General features: G+C 44.3%; 1 protein-coding gene across 1 annotated transcript; it reads right to left on the reverse strand.

Annotated features, from left to right (window-relative positions):
- Nucleotides 1–3,104: 3,104 nt before the first annotated feature.
- Nucleotides 3,105–20,561, reverse strand: LOC307086986 (isthmin-2-like). The gene is made up of 6 exons (XM_079752347.1): nucleotides 19,818–20,561; nucleotides 14,813–15,055; nucleotides 11,724–12,021; nucleotides 7,841–7,975; nucleotides 6,289–6,357; nucleotides 3,105–4,783 (listed from the first exon to the last, which is right to left on the reverse strand). Exons 1-6 carry the CDS (start codon nucleotides 19,932–19,934, stop codon nucleotides 4,266–4,268), a joined length of 1,380 nt encoding a protein of 459 aa, XP_079608473.1. The 5' UTR covers nucleotides 19,935–20,561; the 3' UTR covers nucleotides 3,105–4,265.
- Nucleotides 20,562–23,875: the final 3,314 nt, after the last annotated feature.

Consider the following 23,875-nt stretch of genomic DNA (forward strand, 5'->3'; position numbering starts at 1 on the left):
ATAAAAAGAGGCTCCCCCCTTTTTATATATTATATCTTTTTATATATATAATAAAGTACCCATCTATCCATCTTTAAATCTAGAATGAGTTTAATCAGTTAATCATGGTCGGACATAAAGAGATAATGCAGAACAACTTGTGGGACAAAGCTGAACGTCTTTCCGTGGTTAACATCGCTGATGGTTTTCCCAACGAGGTTACCACGGTTCCTTCACCATAGTTGGCCTAGTTTTCCCGACCCAGTGGCCGTTCAACGATTCGAAAGCTGTCGAACATTGTAGTGATGTAGTTTTCCCAAACAGTGTCACCATAGTTTTTCCCCTCCAACGTAGTGGCCACAATGTGTGTTACAGTGTGTGTATGTCTGTGTTTGTCTTTTTCTGTTTATACCAGACATATCCAAAGAGACCTGTAAGAAAAGGACATTCCTTCGAATGCCCAAAGGGAAACATATAATGCTCTATAATGTGCTTTGCAATTGTGCAGCTCTATAAATCTTTAAATTATTTTCAATAAATGCTATACAGAGACAGGTCTGGGGCAGGTCACTAGTCATGGGGCGTGATGCATAGAAATAAATCAAGAGGTGGAAGGCTGCCTAAGTTGTAAATACTTTCCATTTGTTTTCCATGACATGACACTACACACAGCACACACTACAATACTAAAGAATACAAATACTTTTGTTATCGTCAGATATGTCTATTGGTGTATGACATTAATGTATTCCTGATTTTAAATGTTCGGAACATAAACATTGTAACTGTATGTAATTATAGAGCACTATTGAACTATAAGCCAGGAGCTAAATTGCCAATGAAATATGCCAACATGGTTACTGAAAAGCTTTCCAAATGTCAGAGCGATCTTTGGAACAGATGAAGGCAGTTTAAAATCCTAACCTTATAGCCATTTCAAAAAAAAGATCCTTTGTTGTGGTGCAGTGTGAGTATGTGTGAGTGTGTGTGTGTGTGTGTGTGTGTGTGTGTGTGTGTGTGTGTGTGTGTAAGGGGTGGATTTTTTCATTTTTTAACCTCTGCCCTCCCTTGTGAGCAGATTGTATTTCTACAATGACTGCATTGGGCGAGCGAACAGAGACTGAATACTTTACAGCTGTCCTGTCCTCTAGATCACACACACACACACACACACACACACACACACACACACTCGCCCATCAAGCATTGACCATCACACCTGGTATAGTACATACTCTGAGTTTGTGTTTTTGTTATATTTTGGATTGAGGCCTGTCCAGCTCAACCGGTCTCATTTGTACAGTCCTGTATGTTTGAGTGGCCATCCTTGCACTATTGCATATGTGTGTGTGTTTGTGTAAGCGTGTGTCTGCGTGTGTGTGTGTGTCAGAGACCAGATGAACCACTAAGGCTGCAACCTGTTAATGTGCACAAAAATACAGAGATTAAGAAGGCTTACACCGGCTTATTTAAAGCGTTTATTCAGCTGGGCCGCAGCACGATGACATACTCATTCAGGGATCCATTACTCTGGTCTTAATTCACGGATCCATTACTCTGGTCTTATTTCACATCACATATTTGCCATAATTGGACCCAGGCTGCTGTCTGCCCCTCTGGCATCCCGTCACTGAGCTGAACAGGGCAGCCTGCTGGTGGAAATGACACAGGAGGATGATGGTTTGATTCCCGGCCCCGATAAGCAGTTCACCAGGAGGTGTGACGGATGGAGGATGCTTAAGATTTGATTCAGTGTACAGCGGTGGAGGGCCATAAGTATATCTCCATTTCCGACTCACATGTGAGCCATATTCTGAACCTCGGTTGTCCCCGTACAAATAAATGAAGTCCTTGTGTTCCCCTAAGGGCTGATTGGGATATTAAACCCTCATGAAATGACAAACGACAGGCTCCATCTTCCATTCCATACGATTCCTGTTGACGTGCTGATGGTGACGGACATGGAGGCAAATCGCTGAGGACACCATCTGCTGGACCAATGTCTCCTTACATTAGGATTAGCACATCCATAAGACAGGGAATCCTCGTTTTGTTGCAGCAGCCGGGGCAAAGCAATGACACAAACTTGACACACACACTTGTGTGCGTTTGAGGATTTCCGGTGTTTCTTTTTACCGAGAGCGAGGGTGCCGACAGATTGACAGAGGGATGGGAAAAGGAAAGAGAGGCGTGCAAGAGAGAAAGAGAGAGAGTTGGCAAGGGGTTACTGACAAAATGTTTTGTAGACCAATCAAACTTGTTTTGAACTTTTACTCATCTTGTGGAAAGATGAGCAATTTGTCCTGTCGACAACATATTATTCAGATGAAACATGTCCTCTTTCATTTGTCTTTGAAAGCCCTGTTCGGGTGGAATGCAAAAGCAAGGAGACCAAAGGAAAACGTTTCCAACAGAAAGAAAATTTGAGAATTGGCGAAAAAAGTCTGTATACACATTGAACCGGTGAGAGCATGTCGCACACTAGACGAGCCAAGGAGCGCCATGCGTACAGCTTAGGTCTTGTTCAGTGTCTAACTTAATGAGCCGTAATGACGCTGTGATGTGCAACAAGGGTTTGAGCCGCACCACAAGCACTATCCAAGAGCTACCGATGAAATGCAGTTGTTGACGCCCGATCAGAAAAAAACTGTAACTGGAGTGTAGACCTATATAACCTCGGCAGCCTTTATTATTATTATTCATAGGTAGAGTTGATTTAGAGGAGTATATTACCTCAGCAGCCTGTTATTATTATTAGTAGGTAGACCTTTCTGATATAGGAGTGTGAATAGTTGGTTAATAAGGAAGGAGTTGTTGAAATCCTGGCGGTAGAAGAAAAAGGACCACCATTTATTTTCAAAGGGTAATTCTTTAAAAATGAATGTACGCAGATAAATGGGACATGACATTTTAGGTCACTGAGTGAAAAAGTAAGTCTATAATGTCTTGATCTCTGCCAGGACAGCAACTACACATCATATATATATATATATATATATATATATATATATATATATATATATATATATATATATATACATATCATTTTTTAATATATATAAATACAGTATAATATAGTATATTATGAAGAGTTTCAGTTTTTTTACTTTTCTCTTGCCCCCCCCCCACCTGAATTATTCAATGTTTTCATAGATAATATGCCTTGTTCTTGTTGTTAAATGAACTACATTTGTCAGAAATAATATAATATTTTGTGAAAGTCACGTTGAGTCAAGTCAAGTCATGATTGAACCATATTAACTCTGCCAGATGAGAGATGGGGTACAAGAGACAGAGAGAGAGGGACAGCCTGCAGTCAGACAGCTGACATTACTTTCCATGTTAAGCAGCTTAATTGTAAGTGAATCACTAGTTTGGTTTGGAGGTATCTATTCAAACCAATCAATATTTCCATATGCAACAGAGACCATATAGCACCCCGCCCCCCCCCCCGCAACAAATAAGGAAATTCAACACACACACACACACACTGAAACACAAACACACATACATTACACACATGACTACAACCAATACAACTCCAACCGCCCAGCTTGGCTAAGCACATCATGATAGCATAGCAGCAGCACAGGTCTATATATTATTTTAGACTAGATCTTACTAAAATGTTCAAAAGGACGAGTACATTTTTTACCCCCTCTTAATATACTTTCAATGCTTTCAATATCTCACAAAAACAAAGTCACATGTCTTTTCCAATCTAGACCCCAGTGATGAGTTGTCAAACCGAGGTCATCCATGCAGCCTGTTACGTATGTCGGCACGGGGGTTCAGACTGAAGACTGGTATTCACACCTGATTATAGCGTTGTTGGTGTGAAGAGTGTCTAACGGTGGTCAATGACGAGGAACATCTAAAAACAGACCTCATATTCAGCTTCCATGACTGATTTCAGGCAGTTCATCATCCAAGGCCAGATTCTCCTCAATCCTCTCCCTGTTCTCCTGTTCACTCTCAATGTACGACGTGACCAGGATATCATCGACACAGCTTATACTACAACCCCATTAACACCACTTCTGCCCCTGGAGCACACACATTCATGTCTCCAATTGTTGGCCCTCCAGACCCCTCCGTCCCTACGAGGACCTCCTCCAGGCTGGGCAGGAACCTCATTAGGGTTGGAGGAACACTAATCCCTTCTTCTTAGAGAGGAGGGAGGCGTGTGTGTTATCAGGGTCCATCCACTTGAGAACCCTCTGAGTCGACCAGTTCCACGCCGCGGCGCGCCGCTCCCCCAGGGCGGTGACCCCGTCCTCAGGTCCTCAGTACTCGCGGGCCTCCCGCAGCTCGTCCCGGTACACCTCCTCCCCGGGGTTGTGGGCGCAGGCCAGCCCGTTGTTGGGCGGCCGCACCGAGTGGAACAGGCTCCAGTCCCCTTTGCACAGGATCCAGGGCAGCACGTCCACCTTGTGGTGCAGCTCCGGGGAGAACTCGGTGCTGATGAGGTTGGGCGCGCCAGCGCCCTTCCCGCGCGTGATCAGCCTCATCTGGTCATCATAGCAACAGTGCTGCGCGGCCAGCGTGGTGCTGTCGTAGGAGAGCATGGAGCGCAGGCAGAAGCGCGCCGATGGCTTGTAGATGTCCAGCCGCTCCTTGGGCCCGCTGGCGTCCCTCCAGCGGTAGGTGTGGCGGAGGCGCGGGTCGGCCAGGTGCACGGCGCTGTATACCGCCTCCGAGGGGTAGGCGCACGGGCAGCTGGGCAGCTCCGTCAGCACCTGGTGCAGGTACTGACGGAGGAAGTCGTTCTTGCAGCTCAGCCACTTCTCGCAGCTGTCCACGTCTGGGTGGAGGAGAGGAGGGCATTTACATTCTCATTTACATTTAGGGGGTTTAAACGACGCTTTAATCCAGAGCGATTTACAATAAGAACATTTGCACAGAAGAAAGCGAAACAATAATACATTGCTGTCGGTACAGTAAGGATGTTCATAGAACCAAGTGCCAAGCACTTACCATCGCTAGGTTAACGCATTCCCCATACACAACAAAGATAGCTAGGATAAGATGCCACCAAGATACTTTTTTCTTTTCATGTTAGCAGCAGAATATATAAGTTGTACACAAACACCCCAACCACCCCGTTACACCGATATACTATATATATATATATATATATATATGCATATATATGCATAATATGCTACTCTAGCTAAGTGAGGATATCAGTAGCTCCAGAGCCAGTACTGGTCTAAGGCCAGGGCTATTTTTACTGAGCAGAAATTGGCACTATATCGGCCAGTTTAGACTGAGCACTATGACACTACATCGACCAGAATATGAGTAGACTTGCACGAAAGCGCTACACTGGTACACTGACAAGCATGATTGTAATTCTATCTATTTGTGCTTGGCTCATTTTAATTTCAATCGTCAGATGTATTTAAAAAAAACAGCAGCCTCTTTACATTGGCAAAATGGCATTTATTTAGTATGTTTTATTTCAATATGTTTGGAACCTGAAGACTATAGTACTATCGTTATGTTGTTCTTGTTATGATTGTTCGGTCAACAAATTCCTTCTTGTAATTACCTTTTGTTCCACAGAGGTCTTTCTGGATACAATGAGGATAACTGTTTTCAGACCGTTTAACAATACCCTGGTTTTGATCACCCTCGTAAAACAAGCATGTTTAAACAATAAAAGTGTTGCTTTCATCCACCATTCCTCCGGTGAGATAGCAGAGAGTGTAAAGAGGGTTGATACAGTGTGCCAAACAACATGAAAACCCTGCAGTCGGAGCCTCATTAAAACCCTTCTACCTTCTGCTCTTTTTATGTCTGTTTTCCGTAGCGACGGGAGGGAGAATGTCAGACACTCTATAACGTTCGGCACCGCAGCGGGATTCTTTATTTTGGTTGCAGCGTGAAATGAGCGATGTTGTTCACTGGCCAAAGAGGAGGGCCAGGGGAGCCGTAAAACACACTCACACACACGTCTCTCACACAGTCTCTCTCACACACACACACACACACACACATACACACACACACACACACACACACACACACACACACAGGCTGACACACACAGCAGTAGTTATTCCCTGTATCCACTTTTTAAACCTAAGAACTGTTATTTATTACAACACAATATTTAATGCTGTTGAATATGGCTCCAAATGGCTGGTTATACCAAATAACGGAGGACAGAGAAGAATCTACTATTTATCTAAGAACTCCCCCTTCCCCCTTCAAAGTATATGTTGTATACCTGTATGCCAACCTAGACCCATTCATAGCCTCATCACCACTCAAACACACAATGGAAAACAGTCCCTCACATACTTGTGTCAAGGGCATCCGTGCTGTTGGTGGTCTGGGGTGGAGTAGGAGAGCTCACCGCATCCATGTCATCTGTAGAGCATACGAGAGAGAGAGAGAGAGAGAGAGAGAGAGAGAGAGAGAGAGAGAGAGAGAGATAGAGAGAGAGAGAGAGAGAGAGACAGAGCGACAGAGAGACAGAGGGTCACGGGAGGGCTCTCAGGTCAAACTCATGTGTTCCCGCCTCTGAGAAGGCCCCATGTGTTAGTGTGTCTTTCTTGGACCTGCTGCACTGAGGAGGCAGGCTGGAACGTCAGCCAAAGAACAGGACTATGAATGGTTGGTGCTCAGTCTCCTGCTTCTTAGAACATGACACTGGATTATGATAAAGCAGGAGAGAAACTGAAAATACTAAAAAGTATTATAAAAACTAATGAAGGTGATTATGTAAAGCTCTGTTATACTATGAAAACCGTTTTCATCTGTAGGCAGTGTGAAAGTCTTTCATTGGAATTATCTGTAGTGAAATGTTTATGCATGACGAAGTTTTGCGGAAATGCTCAAAATGTGCACTGCATGAAATGATGTGTGTTTCTGTTGACCCTCAGTGTTCATCATGTTTTTTTGCTGTGCATGCAGACTGACCATGAAATCAGACTCAACTGAAACAATTTACGAAACAATTTGTCTGGAAATCGATTAACTCCATCATTAACTCGTTTTAAAAGAAACCGGGTCAAAGAAACAACAGAGTCGCTCATTTGCTGTCATGGTTTTGAATAATGGTAAAAAAAAAAATTAAAAAAAAGTTTTTTGCACTTTGGACTTTGGCGGCATCTAGTGGCCGTGCATGTGCTATTTAAGTATTTTCTGTTTCCTTGCATTGCCAATTACTCCGGTCACCTGTGTCTTGTTTCTCCTGTCACATGACCAATTAAGCCATGTATTTAAGCCCTGCTTTTGCCTATGTTCAGTGCTTAGTCTTTGGTGTGCCACGTTTGTACTCTGACCCAAGCTATGTCTTGTATAGGACATTACTATTGATTCTCTGTGTTTTGGCCGCTTGCATGCTCTCTGGACTACCCACTTGGATTTGCCCCTCTGGTATGACGTTTTGAACTTTTGTCTTTTTTGACGAAGATTTACCCGTTTTTGAGTTTACCTTTTGCCTTCTCTGTTGGACCTTTTGCCCTTTTTGGATTTTGCCCTCACTTTGGAATTTTGTGATCTTGTGATTTTGCCCAAAGACTTCGTTATAATAAACAACACTTCAGTTAACCCTCTCTGCACTTGAGTCTATACCCTTCCCTTTTGTTCACTGGGTTTAGAGTAGAACTGTGGGTTTGCAGATCCGGGCTCGATCCCCAACTCTGACATTTACGTGTTCCCAACTTGCGAACATCAAACATAAACACACTCAGGGTTGACCTGCTTCAAAAAAGTTGTTTACAGGGCGCCCCGGTGGTTCACCGGGTAGAGCGCATACCATTAAGGACTGAACCTTATGGCAGCGCCAGGGTTTGATTCCTGCCCGTGGTAGGAATCAAACTTCGTGACCGCTCATTGCAGCACTCACCGGGGCAGCCGACCAGGTCACAGGTCCGGGACTCGGTGGCCGTACACGCGTAGCCACAGGAACGCAGGCGCTTCTGGGTGCCCTGGCCACAGGAGACACTGCAGGGGGCCCAGTGGCTCCACTCCTCCTCGTACTCTGATTGGGGGGGGGGGGGGGGGGGGGTAAGAGATAAACCATGGTAGGGGAAAGGAGGGGAGGATTATAACAACAAGGTCACAAGGGGACGTATCTGGGGTCCTCCTTTGAAGTCGGGGCCATCCAAATTCCTAACCCATATGGTGTGTGCGTGTGTGTGTGTTTGTGTTTCAGTGCGTGTATCCAGACCTGGGGTTACGCAATGACGGGGCAGTAAACGAGTGAGGAGGCTTTCTCGCTTTATGTGTGTGTGTGTGTGTGCGCGTGTGCGGCCGTCTATGTTTGTGTGGGGGGGAGACACTACAGCACGGGAATCTCAGAGACATTGCTAGCTTCAGAGAGGGCTCCATTCCAAGAGTTGGGCGGATGTCTTCAAAGAAAGGAAGGGGAGGAGGGGGGGGAAGAGGAAGACGATGAGATCCCAGCAGTGGCAGGGCTGGGCTGACAAGGGCGATAAGTAAACCTTTCCAGCTGTGCACCACAAAACACTCTTAATTCATAAAAACATTGATCTAAGTTTACAAAAAAAAGGACACAACACATAGTAATTGCCTCATTGTCCGACTCTATCCAACGTTTTAGCCGAGTGCAATTTTTGATCAGCAACTTTTGTATTTGGATTAGAATTTTGGATTATCACAGAAAGATAGAGGGTTGGATCAACTGAGGAGAGATCTGAGGAGAGATCTGAGTCCCAGCCGGAGCAGTCCATCCTGTGTGAAGTGTGAAATACAGCCTGGTTTGGGGACGCCTTTTATTATTTTTCTTGGGAAGAGGATCTTGGGTTCTGGGATGCCTGTGGAGAGGAGAAGTGGAGACCAGCCCCAGCCTCCAGCTTCAGGGGCCGACCCTGGGTCAGTTCATCTGGCTGACACCACCAGGGGAACTCTTAGCCTCAACTGATCCTGTGTCTGCAGTCCAAGCACATCTGCAATTTTTTAGCGCTGCTTGAAAGAGATTTATAACTACAAGGTCTGGGGCCTGTTTTCACACAGGAGTTAATGATGCACTGCAAACCAAATGTATATTGCATACTTCCCATGAAAGTCATAATGGCCGTAATGATCAGGCCAGGAAGTAGGGCCATCTGGCCAGTGTGTGTGTGTGTGTGTGTGTGTGTGTGTGTGTGTGTGTGTGTGTGTGTGTGTGTGTGTGTGTGTGTGTGGCTCGTATTGAGAATGGCATTTATGTGACTCGTACAGTGTGTGGTCAGTGTAATCACAGGGATTACCTTTCTTTTTACCCACCCGTTAACTTATTTACTTAAACTTTTTCTAGCTTACATAGACACAGTATAAAACTTCATATGGATGACACTTCAAAATAAAAGCCTGAGAAAACCTACCCATTTTCTCTGTAGGGTTCAGTTAGTAGTAGCTACTAATTATACAAGTTGCTTACGATGCATTGCATTGAAAAACTCAATACAATTACGCTAAACGACACCAACCACACCTGGAATTCAGCGATATGTGCTCAGGGCCAACACATTGGGCTCTGTCATGCCGTCCGTTGCTCTCACTCTGGGATAATAGAGGATCTGGCAAGCCTTAACTAAACGTACAGAGCAGGCAGAAGACAGCCTGGGGCTGAAAGGCGGCCTGCTGGGACGGCTTCATTAGAGACACAACTTTACCGCCGCTCGTCATCCAACAAGGATTAGATTCTAAATAAAACTGCTTCAAAATACACCTTAAACGAGCTCTGAGGAGACGCTGTTTAAAGGTTATAGTATATCTTGATAGAAGATACGGCTTCTGTCATTCCAAGCTGGAATGTATAATGACGCACAAGGCTATTTAAAGTCTATTTTTAGGCATTTTGCAAAGACATTCACAAACAGTTCTTAATATTTAGTTGTGGACTAGGCTTCACACTCCAATGTTATGATTCACCAAATCGTCTAAGATCAATATGTGATTATATTTGTAAAAATTGTGTATTTTCTACAATTTACGTCACAGATACAATTCATTCTACAATTTTGTACAATATAGCACTAGGTCTAATATTGTTATTTTGGATTAACTTGTTATGAAGTATTATAATTTATAAATCTGTAGTGTGTTTTATTGGGCCGACAGCAGAAACAGAACTGCCTATGCAGTTTGAGTTTAGTTGTTTTTTTTATCGGTACTGTTGTATATATAAATACATCGAGCATATATGTGTGTGGGTTTTTGTTTGTGTGTGTATATGTGTGTGTGTGTGCATGCGTGTGTGTTGGTGTCACATATAGTGCATGTAATGGGCCCTGAGAGCAGACTCCATCATAAATCATCAGAAAAGCATGATGTCAGTTGTCGACTGTGTCTCCCAAGCATGTGTAAGTGTGTCTGTGTGTATGTGTGTGTGTGTGTGTGTGTGTGCGCGTGCAGGCGTGTTTGTGTGCATGTGTGTGTGTGTGTGTGGGTTTGTCAGGCAGGCTACCCACCCTGTCTATTCCTGAAGATGAGTTAACTGCATAACATCAAAAATGCAGATAATGTTCTGCCAACATGCCCTGGCCCATTTGACAATCTTTACCACCCGTACACACACACACACACACACACACACACATACACACGCAGGCACGCACACACACACATACACACACACATGCACGCATGCACACACACCCCCACACAAACACCCCCCCCCCGACACACACACACACACACACACACACACACACATATACAAATACTGCAGTGATAACAGGACACCAAACAAACAGAGAAGCTTTGTTCTACAAGCTGAAGGGTCTCACGGTGCACCAAAACACATTGGCTCTGAAACCTTATCTCAAAATTGTCTGTGAGATGAGAGGGGGGGTCGGGGAACACGTGAGGGGAGGGGAGGGCCTCATCTGCATCGGCATCTACCTGCGCCCATTCTGTCTCTCTCTCTGTCTTCCTCTCTCTCTTTCTCTGTATCTCTCTCTCGCTGTCTGTCGCCCGTCTGCCCGTCCCTCTCTCTCTATCTATCTCTATGCCTCTGTGTTTGTATTCTACAACCAAACCCAATTTGATTTCCTCGTTTTCCTTATGGACGATATTCCTCCTTGAATTGAAGAATGGAATACAGCTACTGCTTCTCAAGAGTTCACGCCACACTCAATCTAGCCACTTCCAAAGCATGCAATGTTGAAAGTATTTTGGGCTGAGAGTATACAACGGAGTCACGAAAAGAATGGGACTGGAGTTTGAAGCAGTCCAAATCGACGTTTTAAACCAAAGGAAATACAATTGTGTGTTCACCCAGCGGTCCATGCCATCTGCCTCTCTTTAGAGATGTATCAGTATGGCCAAAATTTGACTCAACCATATCTAGAACCACTATTGATGCGTACACAACCACTAAAACCTGTCATACAATTCTACAGTTTCATCGTAATGTGCAACATTAACTCAAGTAACTTCAACTAGCTAGTAGCTTAAAGTAACCTTGAAATATCTGTTGTCAATGCTGACAGATAGCGATTTCAATACTTTCATCTATAAAATCACATCCTGTAACTGATATGTTCTATAAATAAAAAAGTGCTGGGTAGCTCGTACCTCTTTGTAAACAAGAATCTTAATATTGGCCCTCCTAAAAACCCTCACACCACCCGGCCGAGCAATGCTAGTTGGCGTCACGCAGTTGCACAGCCAGCCCTGTTATTGATGTTTTGAATTCTGAAAGTGTCCCGCCCTCTCACTGGGAGGAGTAAAATCGTACTCATTACGAATTGAACCATCAGTTGGAGAGAAACCGATCTTACCAGAGTTATCTTTGATGTCCCAGCCCTTGTTCCAGCGAGACCCCCAGTCTCCCCCCACCCCGCTGAGGGCGGGCTCCTCGGGGTCGTAGTCCTGGCCGGTGGGCTCGGTGGCCGGCCCAGTTGCCCCCTCCTCCACAGGGTCCGGGTACTCCCAGAACAGGGGCCAGAAGAGCTTCCGGTGGCCCTCGGGCATCTCCGAGGAGGCGGACCAGTCGTTGCGCTGGCCGTCCTTCACCAGGTCCATCTCCATCTCTACCTCTGCCTCCCTCTGGGGCCCGTCCACCACCTCGATGGTCACCTGGGGAGACAGCAGCCCCCCAGGAAGGAGGGGTCCATGGTCCATGCCTTTAGTCTTTGATGCCGATAAACAATAACCGCAAAACTCAGCGGGACACAGGGACCCTTTGGAAAAACAACTTTAATGCAAATAGCTGTGACTGATTGGTGCAAGTGATGAATTAACGGTGCTGTTGGTAAGATTTGGGTAGTAAAGAGAGAAAAGATGCACACAACCAAAACCATCCCCTCCCTCTCTTCTCCCGCCCTTTTTAATTGTCACCTGCATTTAACCAATGCCCTTTGTCCTCCTGGCTCTATTGTACAATAATCACAAACAGCATATGAAAAAAAAGCTGTTCCTGAAATTATATTTTCCTTTTCTGTAACTTTTCTAGTTTTGTCAATTGACAGCAATGCATTTTGGAGCTGACCCAATAATTAGGCAATTACCTTATTAGATTGCGAGCCCCACAGTAAGATAGGGACATCATTTATACCAGCCTCATCCTAGGTTTCAGGTTGATTATTATATTATATTGACCCTGACTCATTATGGATACCACTCATTAAGAATCAGATAGCAGAAAAAATACTTCAAGCCTTGTCTATGTAATTTAAAATGAGTTGATGCCATACATTCATTATCCATACTGTGTGTGTGATGATCGAATAGACCGTGAGCCCACACACCTGCCTATATTTACTAGAGCAAAGGGGGGCCGGGAGGGAGGGGAAAAGAGACTACAAGGGAATACACAATAAAACGCAATCGTATGATGGGTTAAAGATGTGAGACATAGCAAGGTAGTTATGTAACAAAAGATAATAGAGAAATAGATGGTATGCCTTTAGGATAGAACCAAATATGTTTGAATGCAGATTTAAGAGTAGACATTATCAAGTATGACTGAAAGTTGGAAAGAGCCGGAGCAAAGAACAAAGACGTACAGTTCCCTGGCCTCGTTTAGGAATCTGGGAAGATTCAGTCAGTGATAAGAGTGAACGTCATGAGGAGAGCGATTATGTTTATTATGTATAAATCATATCTGCCTGGATTGTTCCAACATTCTTTCCCACTGTAAATAAAGCATGAAAGTGTAGCACAGAGTCTGTATAAAACATACATAAAGGCATGGACAGGGTGTTACTGCTGTAATCCATCACGACATCAATAACATGTGTCGCCACTGTGATCATATGTTAATGTTTGTTTAGTTTTTTATTTGTTGGATTGATGAATGTACTTTTCCTCCATAAATCAGGTTGTGAGTCTGAGGTGAGGGGGATGCAGGCAAGCAGATGGCAAACAAGATCTGGTGGATAGGGAGACAGAGAAGTAGGAATACCCACATACACACAGAACGCATAACACACACACAGAAATATAACACATATACACATACAAACAAACATAAACTCACACACACAGACTTGTGTATGTCTTACAGCAGATCTAGTCTTGAGCCCCTGTAATATGAGGGTCTGCAGTTGTTTATAGAGAAAAACGTTATTGGTAGACAAAGATTACCTAAACAATAACAACTTTGTGTAGTTTGCATTTTGTGAGTGAAATAATGTTCTGTTGTTGATAGTGACTTCCTCATATGTTCAGTACATCAAACTAGTGGTGGAAGAGAAGAGAGGCGTTAGCAATGCTAACAATGCATAACAATGCTGCAGCAGTGTGTTGAGCTTTGCATTTTGCATTTTGGCCAATTATTGCTCAGTATTGTGCATATACTGTGTTATACCATCGTCAGATGTTTTCTATCATAAAAGTATGTTTCCTTCCAGACAAAGTTGCATTACTTCTCTGTGTATTTTAACCACAATCCGTTATCTTGGCTATCTTGGCCTGACTGCAAACCCAAATAATGGGATGGGTAATGCAGATTACATAAAATTCATTCACAAAGTCATTCAGATAGACGGACGGACAGATGGACAGACAGACAGACAGACAGACAGACAGACAGACAGACAGACAGACAGACAGACAGACAGACAGATAGATAGATAGATAGATGGACTGGACATGATAAGTAGAAGTCAAACTCCACTCTGCAGGGGATACCCCCAACTGGCTCTGGAGGATAGTGACCCATAGATAGGTTTGTCTAATAGCGAGGATATACACAGTTGTATTTGGAGAGAACGACACATTTCCCATTAATATTAAAAGTAAACTAAACAAAAAAATATATACATATGAATCATGCAAAGACTGATCAGCCAGTCAAGTTTTTCCCCATAAGTCAACACCAGTTTGGTGTCAGAAAAGTGACAATATCTGTGTTCTCCAGGCCAACAAGAGCCACTTGGATAGGGGAGACACCACGCACCTTTGTTTCAAACCCTGGCTGCACTAGCGGAGGTTTGAGTCACGCGATCCAAAGTCCTCCAGAGCCATTCCATTCTTTTCTTGTGTTACAAAGGAATCCCAACCCAAGAACACAAAGGCTAATTGCTGGATTGATCTCAAAATTGTAACAAAACTTCCTGATATTGTTCAGTGATTTTATATTAGGTTTAGCCTCATGCAACGAAGACACATATATAGACAGGAAATAAAAGAGAATACATGCTCAGAAACCAGGCACACACACACGCAGACATGAGGAATCCCAGATGATTCTTTAATTTTGCAGTTTTAGGCTTAATTATAAAGTGAGATAGACAGGAAGGTATGGGAGATAGAGGGGAGGACATGCAGCAAAGGACCGCGGGCAGGAATCCAACCTGGGTTGCTGTGCTATGGTACGCGCTACGTGTGAGACACCAGGAAGGCCCAAATCCCAGATGATCCTCACCTGGATGTTAGGATTCTGGGCGCCCAGGTCTGCGTTGGCCAGGTCGGGGAAGTTCCTCAGGTCAAGGATGAAAGGCTGAGGCTCCTCCTCTGGTACTGGCTGTGGCAGGAGGCCCTGGAGGCGTTGCTTGGACCAGCGCGCCTCCCATGAAGAGGAGGCAGGGGGGAGGGTCTGGAGCAGGTTCTCCCCCTGGAGCTCCTCCAGAGTGGGCTGCCGGTCTCCCCCGCTGTGCCCCAACGCTACCTGAAGAGTGAATGGGATGCATTTATACAGCGCTTTCCTAACCAGTGGCAACCTAAAAGCGCTTTACAATATTTACTCACATTCACCCATTCATGCCCACATTCACCCATTCATACACACATGGCAGTTAGGGTGAGGTGTCTTGATCAGGCACACCACGATACTCAGTTAGGAGGAGCAGGGGATCGAACTAGCAACCTTCCGATTACCAGCCAACCCGCTCTACCTCCTGAGCCACATGCCGGTTAGAGAGTAGAGTGTATTTGAGATTGCCTGATAGTCCTGCTGTATTTTTATTTCCTGCTACAAAAGTGGCCATGACGTTTCCTGTCTGTCTCTGGTTACACAGATTCCCTCAGCATTTACTTCAGGTCCCGCCTACAAGACAGTGATTGGCTCTGTGAAAATTCAGGACAGGCCAAGTTACACTCGACCGGCACCTGACCCTGGAACGTACAACATTGTCAAGAAGTGGCAGCGGTTCATGGCTAGAACGAGGTTATGTTGGAGACGTCCCAGGGTTGAATCTCTAACACATCATCATTCAAGTGTGTTTCAATGGCTCTGGCTCTCACAGAATTATTCATTGCCGATGACGAAGACAATTGGATCGCAGGTAGAGGCTGAATGGTTGTAAGTGTAACCATAATTCAAATTGACCCCTTGCCAAACACACCAACACACAAACGCCACTCAATCTGTCTTGGTCGATTTGAACTTTAGAGGTTTACATCACAGGAAAACCTCCAATGATGTGATCCTTCCAACAGCTAAACTTCCCCCCAAAAAATTGTTCTTCTTTTCCCTTTGAGTCAACGACTGACTCACACCAAACGGAGGGGAGACAACAGTAATGAGAACATCTGTGCCCATCATTCATTCAGCTACTCATTTAGGTGGCGTGGTAGGAATGAGCATGTGTGTGTGTGTGTGTGTGTGTGTGTGTGTGTGTGTGTGTGTGTGTGTGTGTGTGTGTATGTCTGTGTGTATGTGTGTGTGAGTGTGCGTGTGTTTGAGTGTTTACTTTTTCTAAATCTTGCAATGCAGACATTTCCATAGGCATGGATAAATGTACGGCAATTCTGGTTCATCCGAATGTGTGGAAAACTTCTCTGAAATAACTATTTGACCAAGTGCAATTTTGGAGCCCAAATTTAACATGTGCCTAAAGTGTCAAATCCTGGACAGGACGGAGCCAGCTCCGCCTCAAGCTAGAACTGAAGCTGTTTTAGAGGGTGTCAAAATACTCCTGTAACTCTATGTGTGTGTGTGTATGTGGGTGTTTGTGCATGTGCATGTGCACCTAATTACATAATTATGACCCCTTAAGCTCCATAAGCAATTGCAGCACCAATGAAACACCAGTGGATGTGTCTCAACCGCCCCACCCTCCAAAAAAAAGAGAAAGTAATAAAAGCTAATCCACCAGAGAGAGGTCTGGATGCTAACCGCCCAACATGGCCCCCAGCCTCCGGCTAACACCTAGATTATGGTATCAGTTTCCTCCAAACCTCAATTAGGGCGCCGGACATATGAGAGTATTGCAGCAATGATACCACCACCACCCCTATACCACGACCCGACACGCACTCAGACACACACACACATGACTCCCCCCCCCCCCCCCCCCCCCCCCAGCCCGATCCTCACAGCCCATTCTGGAGAGAATGCAGTAGGCCCAAACCGGCTCAGGTATTTGACGCCCTCTTGAAATGTGCCATTGCCACCCGCGACGCCTCTCGGAAGCCAAAGGGAGAGAGAGAGTGATACAGAGAGAGAGAGTGAGAGCGAGTGACAGACGTTTGGAGCTATAGGTAGCTGTGTGTGTGGGGGAGCTGGCCCGGGATTATTAATAATTAAACCATTATCGAGCGCCATTCCTCGACCTAGCCTCGGTTTGGGCTTCCCACAGACAAGCCCCTCCTCCTGCATGTAACACCTCAGACGTCACATGTCACGTGTGGGACCGATGTGAGGGGGGCCCCCGTCTGCACGCTGTCCGGGGGAGGGGCTCCCGGGTCAGGTTGCGACCCCAGACCTTTAGGGGCCACCGACCTGTGAGAAATGCAACACCCCCCCGCCGCTGGACTTAATGAAAACACAAACCTCAGGGTGAGAGAGCAAGAGAGAGAGAGGGAGGTATCTCAACTGTTGGCCTCGTCCATAAATGGTAAACATCAGTGATTGAGTACAAATATAGAGCAAATATTGTTATTATTAAAGAAAATGTATTATTCAAGTGGCAAGGCATGAAAAGATTGTGTGAAAGAAGGATTAGCACCAAACGTGATCAATGATGCTACGAGCCAGTGTGTACAAGAGAATCCATTTTTTTTTGTTACATCTGTGTTCATATGGTTTATTACATTATCCATCCTTGGAAAATGGATCCAAGTCCATCAATGTCATTGCTTTTTTGGCCCCTAAAGTATTAGCTCATTTCCACATACACTGACCTCAATTCTGGAGCATGGATTGAAATTGACCGAAAAGATAATCTTTCCAGATCAGATTTCAGATTTGGATTCAAGGTGCTCGATTTGATACAAGGTGCAGCTATATCCGACACAAGGTGTTATATCTGACACATCTGATTGCGACTAGCCAAACAATCACAATGACTGGGCATTGAGATCGTCGAGTCAATCTGAATCAGATCACAGATCGCATTCAGATCTATGATCTGGAGCCTGACCGATATATCGGCCTAGCACAGATATATCTGTATCAGCGTATATTAAATGCAGATTTGAGCCGATTTTAGAAAAGTCATTTTGGAGATGTAATTACCTCTTTACCGAGTCTCTACTGTGGTGGTTGAACATCTAAATGCTTTAACTGAGCACATCAACTATCCAGTTTTACATCCTGTTCTGAGTGAAGGATATCAGCTCCTCCCCATAGTTAATGGGTTCCTTTAGCTCATGGTTTAAATGCTATGTTGCTGAGGCCCAAGGCACTTCTGAAGGGTGAGGAGCAAATCCCAAGGAGCGGCTCCAACCCCAGGATACCAAAATATGAATATTGAATAATAGCCCATACATTTTCATTTCAAATATCGCCCGATATATCGATTCTCATAAATTGTAATTTTATATCGGTATCGGCATCGGCCCCTAAAATCCAGTATTGTTCGGGCTCTACCTTGATCCTTTGCCGACTCCAGGGCCGTCAGGATGTGGAGATATGATCACCTCCAGCTAAATGCATTGGACATGTGTTCAGTATTTGCAGGTGGCCAGGGAAGCGTTACACGACTGCAGCATGTCCAACGTGTCAGTGCAGCGCAGACTCACATGGGTCCCTGACCACATGCGTCCCTGACCACATTCCTTCAGACACTTGTCAGTTATGTGATCATTCACATGTTTATTTCATTATGGAAACCCTGCACTCTACTCAATTTAAACAATGGATACCCGTTTGTTTATATGTAAAATGTTTAATACAGAGTTTACCTTCAAGCACAACTTTAACATATGACACACATTCTAAACATATCACTATACTGTATCTCTATGAGAGTATGGTTATGGATGTACACACAGATAGGAAACTAGACGCTATCTCCATGGGGTAGTGTACACCCACTGGTTTAGAAAAGGCAGTATACTGTATCTCTATGAGGTGGCGAAAAGGTAAATTAAATCGCCCCCTAGAGATGTGTTGTTGTGGCCATTGCTGAATGATGAGTCTCGGTCCGAATAAGGCATTCATTTATCACAATCTAAGTACCATACTACCATACACACACACAGTGTTAATCACATGCATGTACATAAGCAAAGAGCAGAGAGAACAGAATAGACATATACAAAGCCAAACAACACAGGTTTTTACAAGGGAGGACCAAGGGATAAAAAAGGCCTCTTTCCTATAGGTGAGGGTTGTTTATCATTAAACCTTTCCCTATCTACGCCGTATGCTGAAACAAAACCTATCCATAATAAAAGACTTTCCCTAAGGTTAATGCTCTGTCTAGGCACAAAGGGGTTGGACAAATAAAAGGGCGGAGAGCAGATTGATAGAGAGAATCTATGACCCGCTTCCTGCCATATATTAATATTTATCAGATGGAAATCTACAGGCTGCTGGCATTTACTTCCTTGGCCTTGGAGCGGGTGAACTTTGACCTTTTGTGTGAAAGCCTGCCAGCAGATGCGGGTGGGATATTCACTTATCAATATTGGCTGGGGGATTCCTTTTTAGATGTATAAAGGAAGGCATTGTGTGGATTATGGTTCAAAAACCCTAGATAAGGCAAATAATAAATCCAATGTTCACTTGCTGTGTTTTTTCTTCACCGAGTTTACTGTCAGATATGAAGGGATGATACCGACAACATCATGTCCTAATCGGCCCGTACAGTCAAACCAAGAGAACCAGACCAAGGTATTGTATACATGATAACATGATAACATGATGTATACATGATAACCAAGAAGCAGGTCTTTTTTCAACCTCAAACTTGCAGTTTAAGGATATAAGCATCTGTAGTATTTGTAGTATGATTGACAAATAAACTTAGCCTAATAAATGAAACTAAATAAAACTATTAATAAGTCAGTAGCCCACGTCAGCAGCAACCATTGCCTATGGGAAATACATCTTTATTTACTAGGACTATATCATTATATGAAGACTGGTAACTTCATTTAAACAATGATTGTATTTTTTAATGTCTACGGTCTGGCCTGGTTACAAGTCGTTTTTATATTCTCTATTTATCACTTCATCCTTAAGAAGTCCCCAAACTATTTACCTGAGCGGCTGACGCATCGACCCTCTCCTTGACGGTGATCTTGGACGGGTATCCATGGACTGCCACTGACCCCAAAGCCAGGACAACTATCCAGAGCTGGATACCTTCACTGGTCATCTTTTCCAGACGCACACCACAGTCTTTACTCCTCTGATAGCTTGCTACAGCTCCAAAACACAAAGTCAAATGATGCTGTCTGTGAACAAAACAACTATCCTGTGTCCATAGGCTGGTTGATCAACATAGTATACCATAGGCAATCGAAAGCAAATCCCCAAAAGATTCGAAATTACGCACGAGTTGCACCAGGTAGGACTACTCCTGTGTCACTTGCGGCGCGCTCCGCGGATGCGTCGGTGCGCTCCTCCTCGCGCCCTCTCCTCGTCTTCTCGTGTCCTCTCCTCGTGTCCTTCCCTCTGAGACGCAGCGTTACGCAGCGGCATGGACATTGGGTCGCTAGGTTCCAAGGTGGAGCGCAGTAGGTCCTATCTCCTCTGGCCAGCGTCTGTCCGCAAACAAACACTACTTGGGTAGTAAAAGACAACACATGTCCAAGATAGCGCACCGTCTCCCTTCAACCCCAAAAGGCTTCCAAAGGAGTGTCCTGCTCATTTGCCGAGGTGAAACGCCATTAATGACCAATCAACGAATGGGTCAGGAGGCCTGGCAATTTAAAAGCACAACTTCTTGACTTTAAGTCCGGATCCACGAATGTGTCAACGTGTTGAGAGCTGAAAGCGCAACTCCTCCGCCCAGCATGGATCAGCTCCCTGCTGGTCCCCGTGTGGTTCACCGAGCAGCAGACAGTCTGCAGCGCCGCGGTAGTGTTGCATGGGTAAGACACACACACGCACACACGCACACACGCAAGCTCAAACACACCCTCGCCGCCCCCCTCCCCCCCTTCCCGGAAGGGTGCAACGCAAGTATTTATTATTGACAAAAATGATTGTCACGAAGGGACGGTTTTCTTCTTCAGACAATGAAACACCAATCACCAACCAATTAGCTGGACTGGAATCCAGCAATTGTTCATTAATTAATAATTGATTTGATTATTAATTATTAATTCCTTGCTTTGGAACCGAGGGATTATTAAAGAGCTTCTACATTGTTACAGTAACACCAATGATTGATAGCAGCGGCCTCTAGCGGAGACATTCTGGGAAGTTCTACAACAAGTGGCGACAAAGACTTCAAATGTGCAAAGATGGATACCAGTGAAATGGGCTTTCGTTGATGAGAAGGAATGTTACAACAACCACACAGTTAAAAATAAAAATACTGATTTTATATATTTGAATGACATGGGCGGGTGGGCAGTGAGAGCTCCAAACTTTTTTCCAAGGCTCAGACTTTGTTGTCTGAGTCTCTAGAACAAAAGAAGACAGAGTCAACGGTTGTAAAACATCACATCCTCCTTTGAGGTTTAGCACCACCGACAAACAACACCTGAATATACCACAAAGCATATGTGTGTGTGTGTGTGTGTGTGTGTGTGTGTGTGTGTGTGTGTGTGTGTGTGTGTGTGTGTGTGTGTGTGTGTGTGTGTGTGTGTTTGTGTGGGTGTGTGCGTTCATGTCTGTGTATTTGTATGTGTGTGTGTGTGTGTTTGTGTGTGGAAGGCAACAAACAGACAAGAAATCTACATTAACATCCAGAACAAGCGTCATGTAACGTGTAAAAGTATAAGAATGCCAACGAGACAGAGGGGAACAATGGAGAGAGAGAGAGAGAGAGAGAGAGAGAGAGAGATTGAGGGATGGACGGAAATGGTAACAGCATTCATTTTTTCTTTTCTATTCAAGCAGGGCCAAATTAAGTGAGATTTGGCCTGTGACTCAAATCACAAGAACCCCAACCCCATGCTCCATATCTCAGAGTCCTGTAACTCTTTGGTTTCAGGTGACTCTGCATCTTTCTTGCCACAAATGCCAGTACTCCATAAATGCTTGCATACGCTCATTACAAACAAATGTGGTGAATTGAAAAAAGGCAGAATGTTATTTCCACTCAGTAGCTCAGTAATCTCTTCACGCAATCTGCCGCCACAGCGACCATAACTACAGTCAGGAACAGCATGAAGAAAAACGAAAGGGCAGGCAGGGGTGAGAAGAGATGGGATGAAAAGATAGGAACTTCAGAAGGGGTTACTCGGTGTGTGTGTGTGTGTGTGTGTGTGTGTGTGTGTGTGTGTGTGTGTGTGTGTGTGTGTGTGTGTGTGTGTGCTTTTTAAAATGAGAAATGAGTAGGGGGCTGGAGGAGGATAACGAGGGTGGGCAAAAAACGGCATTCAATTCGAAAAGAGGGTGAAAGGGTGAGCCTCTGAGCAGGAGGGGGGAGAGAGGGATAGGGAGAAGTAGAGAGAGGAAGGGAGAAAGACAAAGACAGAGAGAGAAAGAGAGAGTGAGAGGCAAAGAGAGCGAGGAGAAAGAGAGGTTCAGAGCAGGGGTGTGTTTGATGTGTTGCCAGGAGCAGCCCAAAAGAGCCGGTGCTCATAAACCTCCTCAGAGGAGCAACAGGGGAAGGCTGAGTAGTTAAGCAGTACAAGGTCAGAATACAGAGAATATGTGCGTATAAATAGCGTACATACTTGTACATTTATGTTTTATAGATGAGGTGAAGCAGAAAAAGTAAAACACTACTGGTCCCAGGGTTACCCCACCCCCCCACCCCGTTTAGCGAGGTCAAAGGGCACTTCAAGGCAAAGCATCCCTGGTTTCCAGGCTACTGGTCCTGGTTCCTTTAAGTATTTCCATGTGCAATATAATATAATGTTAACATATAAAACACATCACAGAGGGATGCATCCTTGTTGTGTGCCTTGCCACTGGGACTTTCCCTCTGTCTTCCTGTAGCTACCTCCCAACCTTTTGTTCCAGATTGGAGCCAGGATTATAAACCCCTGGATGTGGCTTGCTGCCATGTGGAGCTGTTTCAGTTTTGTCCGTTTTTTTTATCCGTTTTTCCGTGTGCTACCTGCCATTTGTGTTGACCTCCCTTTCATCCCTTGAAAGGGGGCTAGGTAGGTTGGGGTGCCCTGTAAATAGCGTACATGTAGATCATGGTAAATAGACTGCATTTATATTAGGGATGGGCACTGTTATTCAAATATTTGATTATTCAAAATGACGTGGTATTCGACTTTAGCTGCAGCGGATTTTTTTTAATTTTTGCCTAAACTAAGTTAAATATATTCATTAGCAATATTAATTACATATTGTTCATTAAACGTGTATACTTATGGCATTTAATACTTGTAATACTTGGCTATACCGGCAACCTCCGTTCCAGCAGAAAGAGTCTTTTCCATGGAGGGCTTGATTGTAAATTGCCTCTGCACCCGCCTATCCCCCGAGCACGTATGCAATTTTTTTTGAACAACAATGAGTGATGCAGTAGGTAGGCTTATGTGTTAAGTTAACTGGAAAAATTTTAGACATACTTTATTTCCGTCAAACACATAATTTATTTTTGTTGATGTTCTGTTATATGTGCATCATGCATAATGCGAGGCAGGCCTATGTGCTGCAAGTGGAGTTCTGTTGATACCCACCAGTACTTTTTGCTGTTGTGTTTCAGTTCCTTGAATCTATTCAGTTTGTGCCTTTAATTTACTTTAATCTAATTTCAGTTTGTGCCTTAAGTATGCAATACTGTTCATTCATATTCTTGTCAAAAATGATGGTTTCGTTTCAACTCGTTTTGTTTCAGCATACTGATTTCGAGTGTTTTTTTACTTCTAGAATGCTCAATAAATTGAACTAATTGGATTTGATTTCCTTATTTATTTGACTAATAGATGGAAAACGAATACATTTGTTTAGTGAAGGCCAGATCACGGAAGAACTTCAGGATACATTCTGAGTGCTCTACACTTTTTTTTATTTATTCTTTCGTAGTTCGGTTAACCGGTTACTCAATCTTTTTTTTGTTGCAATATTCGAACATTGATATGCCTTCAAATGCCCATCCCTAATTTATATAGAGCTTCTATCCAAAGCACTTTGCAATATTGCCTGACATTCACCCTTTCATGCACAAATTCACACACAAAA

Source organism: Pollachius pollachius, assembly GCF_949987615.1.
Source record: "Pollachius pollachius genome assembly, chromosome: 15".
Taxonomy (NCBI): Eukaryota; Metazoa; Chordata; class Actinopteri; order Gadiformes; family Gadidae; genus Pollachius; species Pollachius pollachius.

Excerpts from the sequence above, each read along its gene's own strand:
- LOC307086986 (XM_079752347.1), bottom strand. The coding sequence starts at position 19,934 with ATGACCAGTGAAGGTATCCAGCTCTGGATAGTTGTCCTGGCTTTGGGG. Across the intron at positions 12,022-14,812 it reads CCCAGAATCCTAACATCCAG|GTGACCATCGAGGTGGTGGA; the intron begins GTGAGGATCATC and ends CTGTCTCCCCAG. Across the intron at positions 4,784-6,288 it reads CACGGATGCCCTTGACACAA|ACGTGGACAGCTGCGAGAAG; the intron begins GTATGTGAGGGA and ends TCCTCCACCCAG.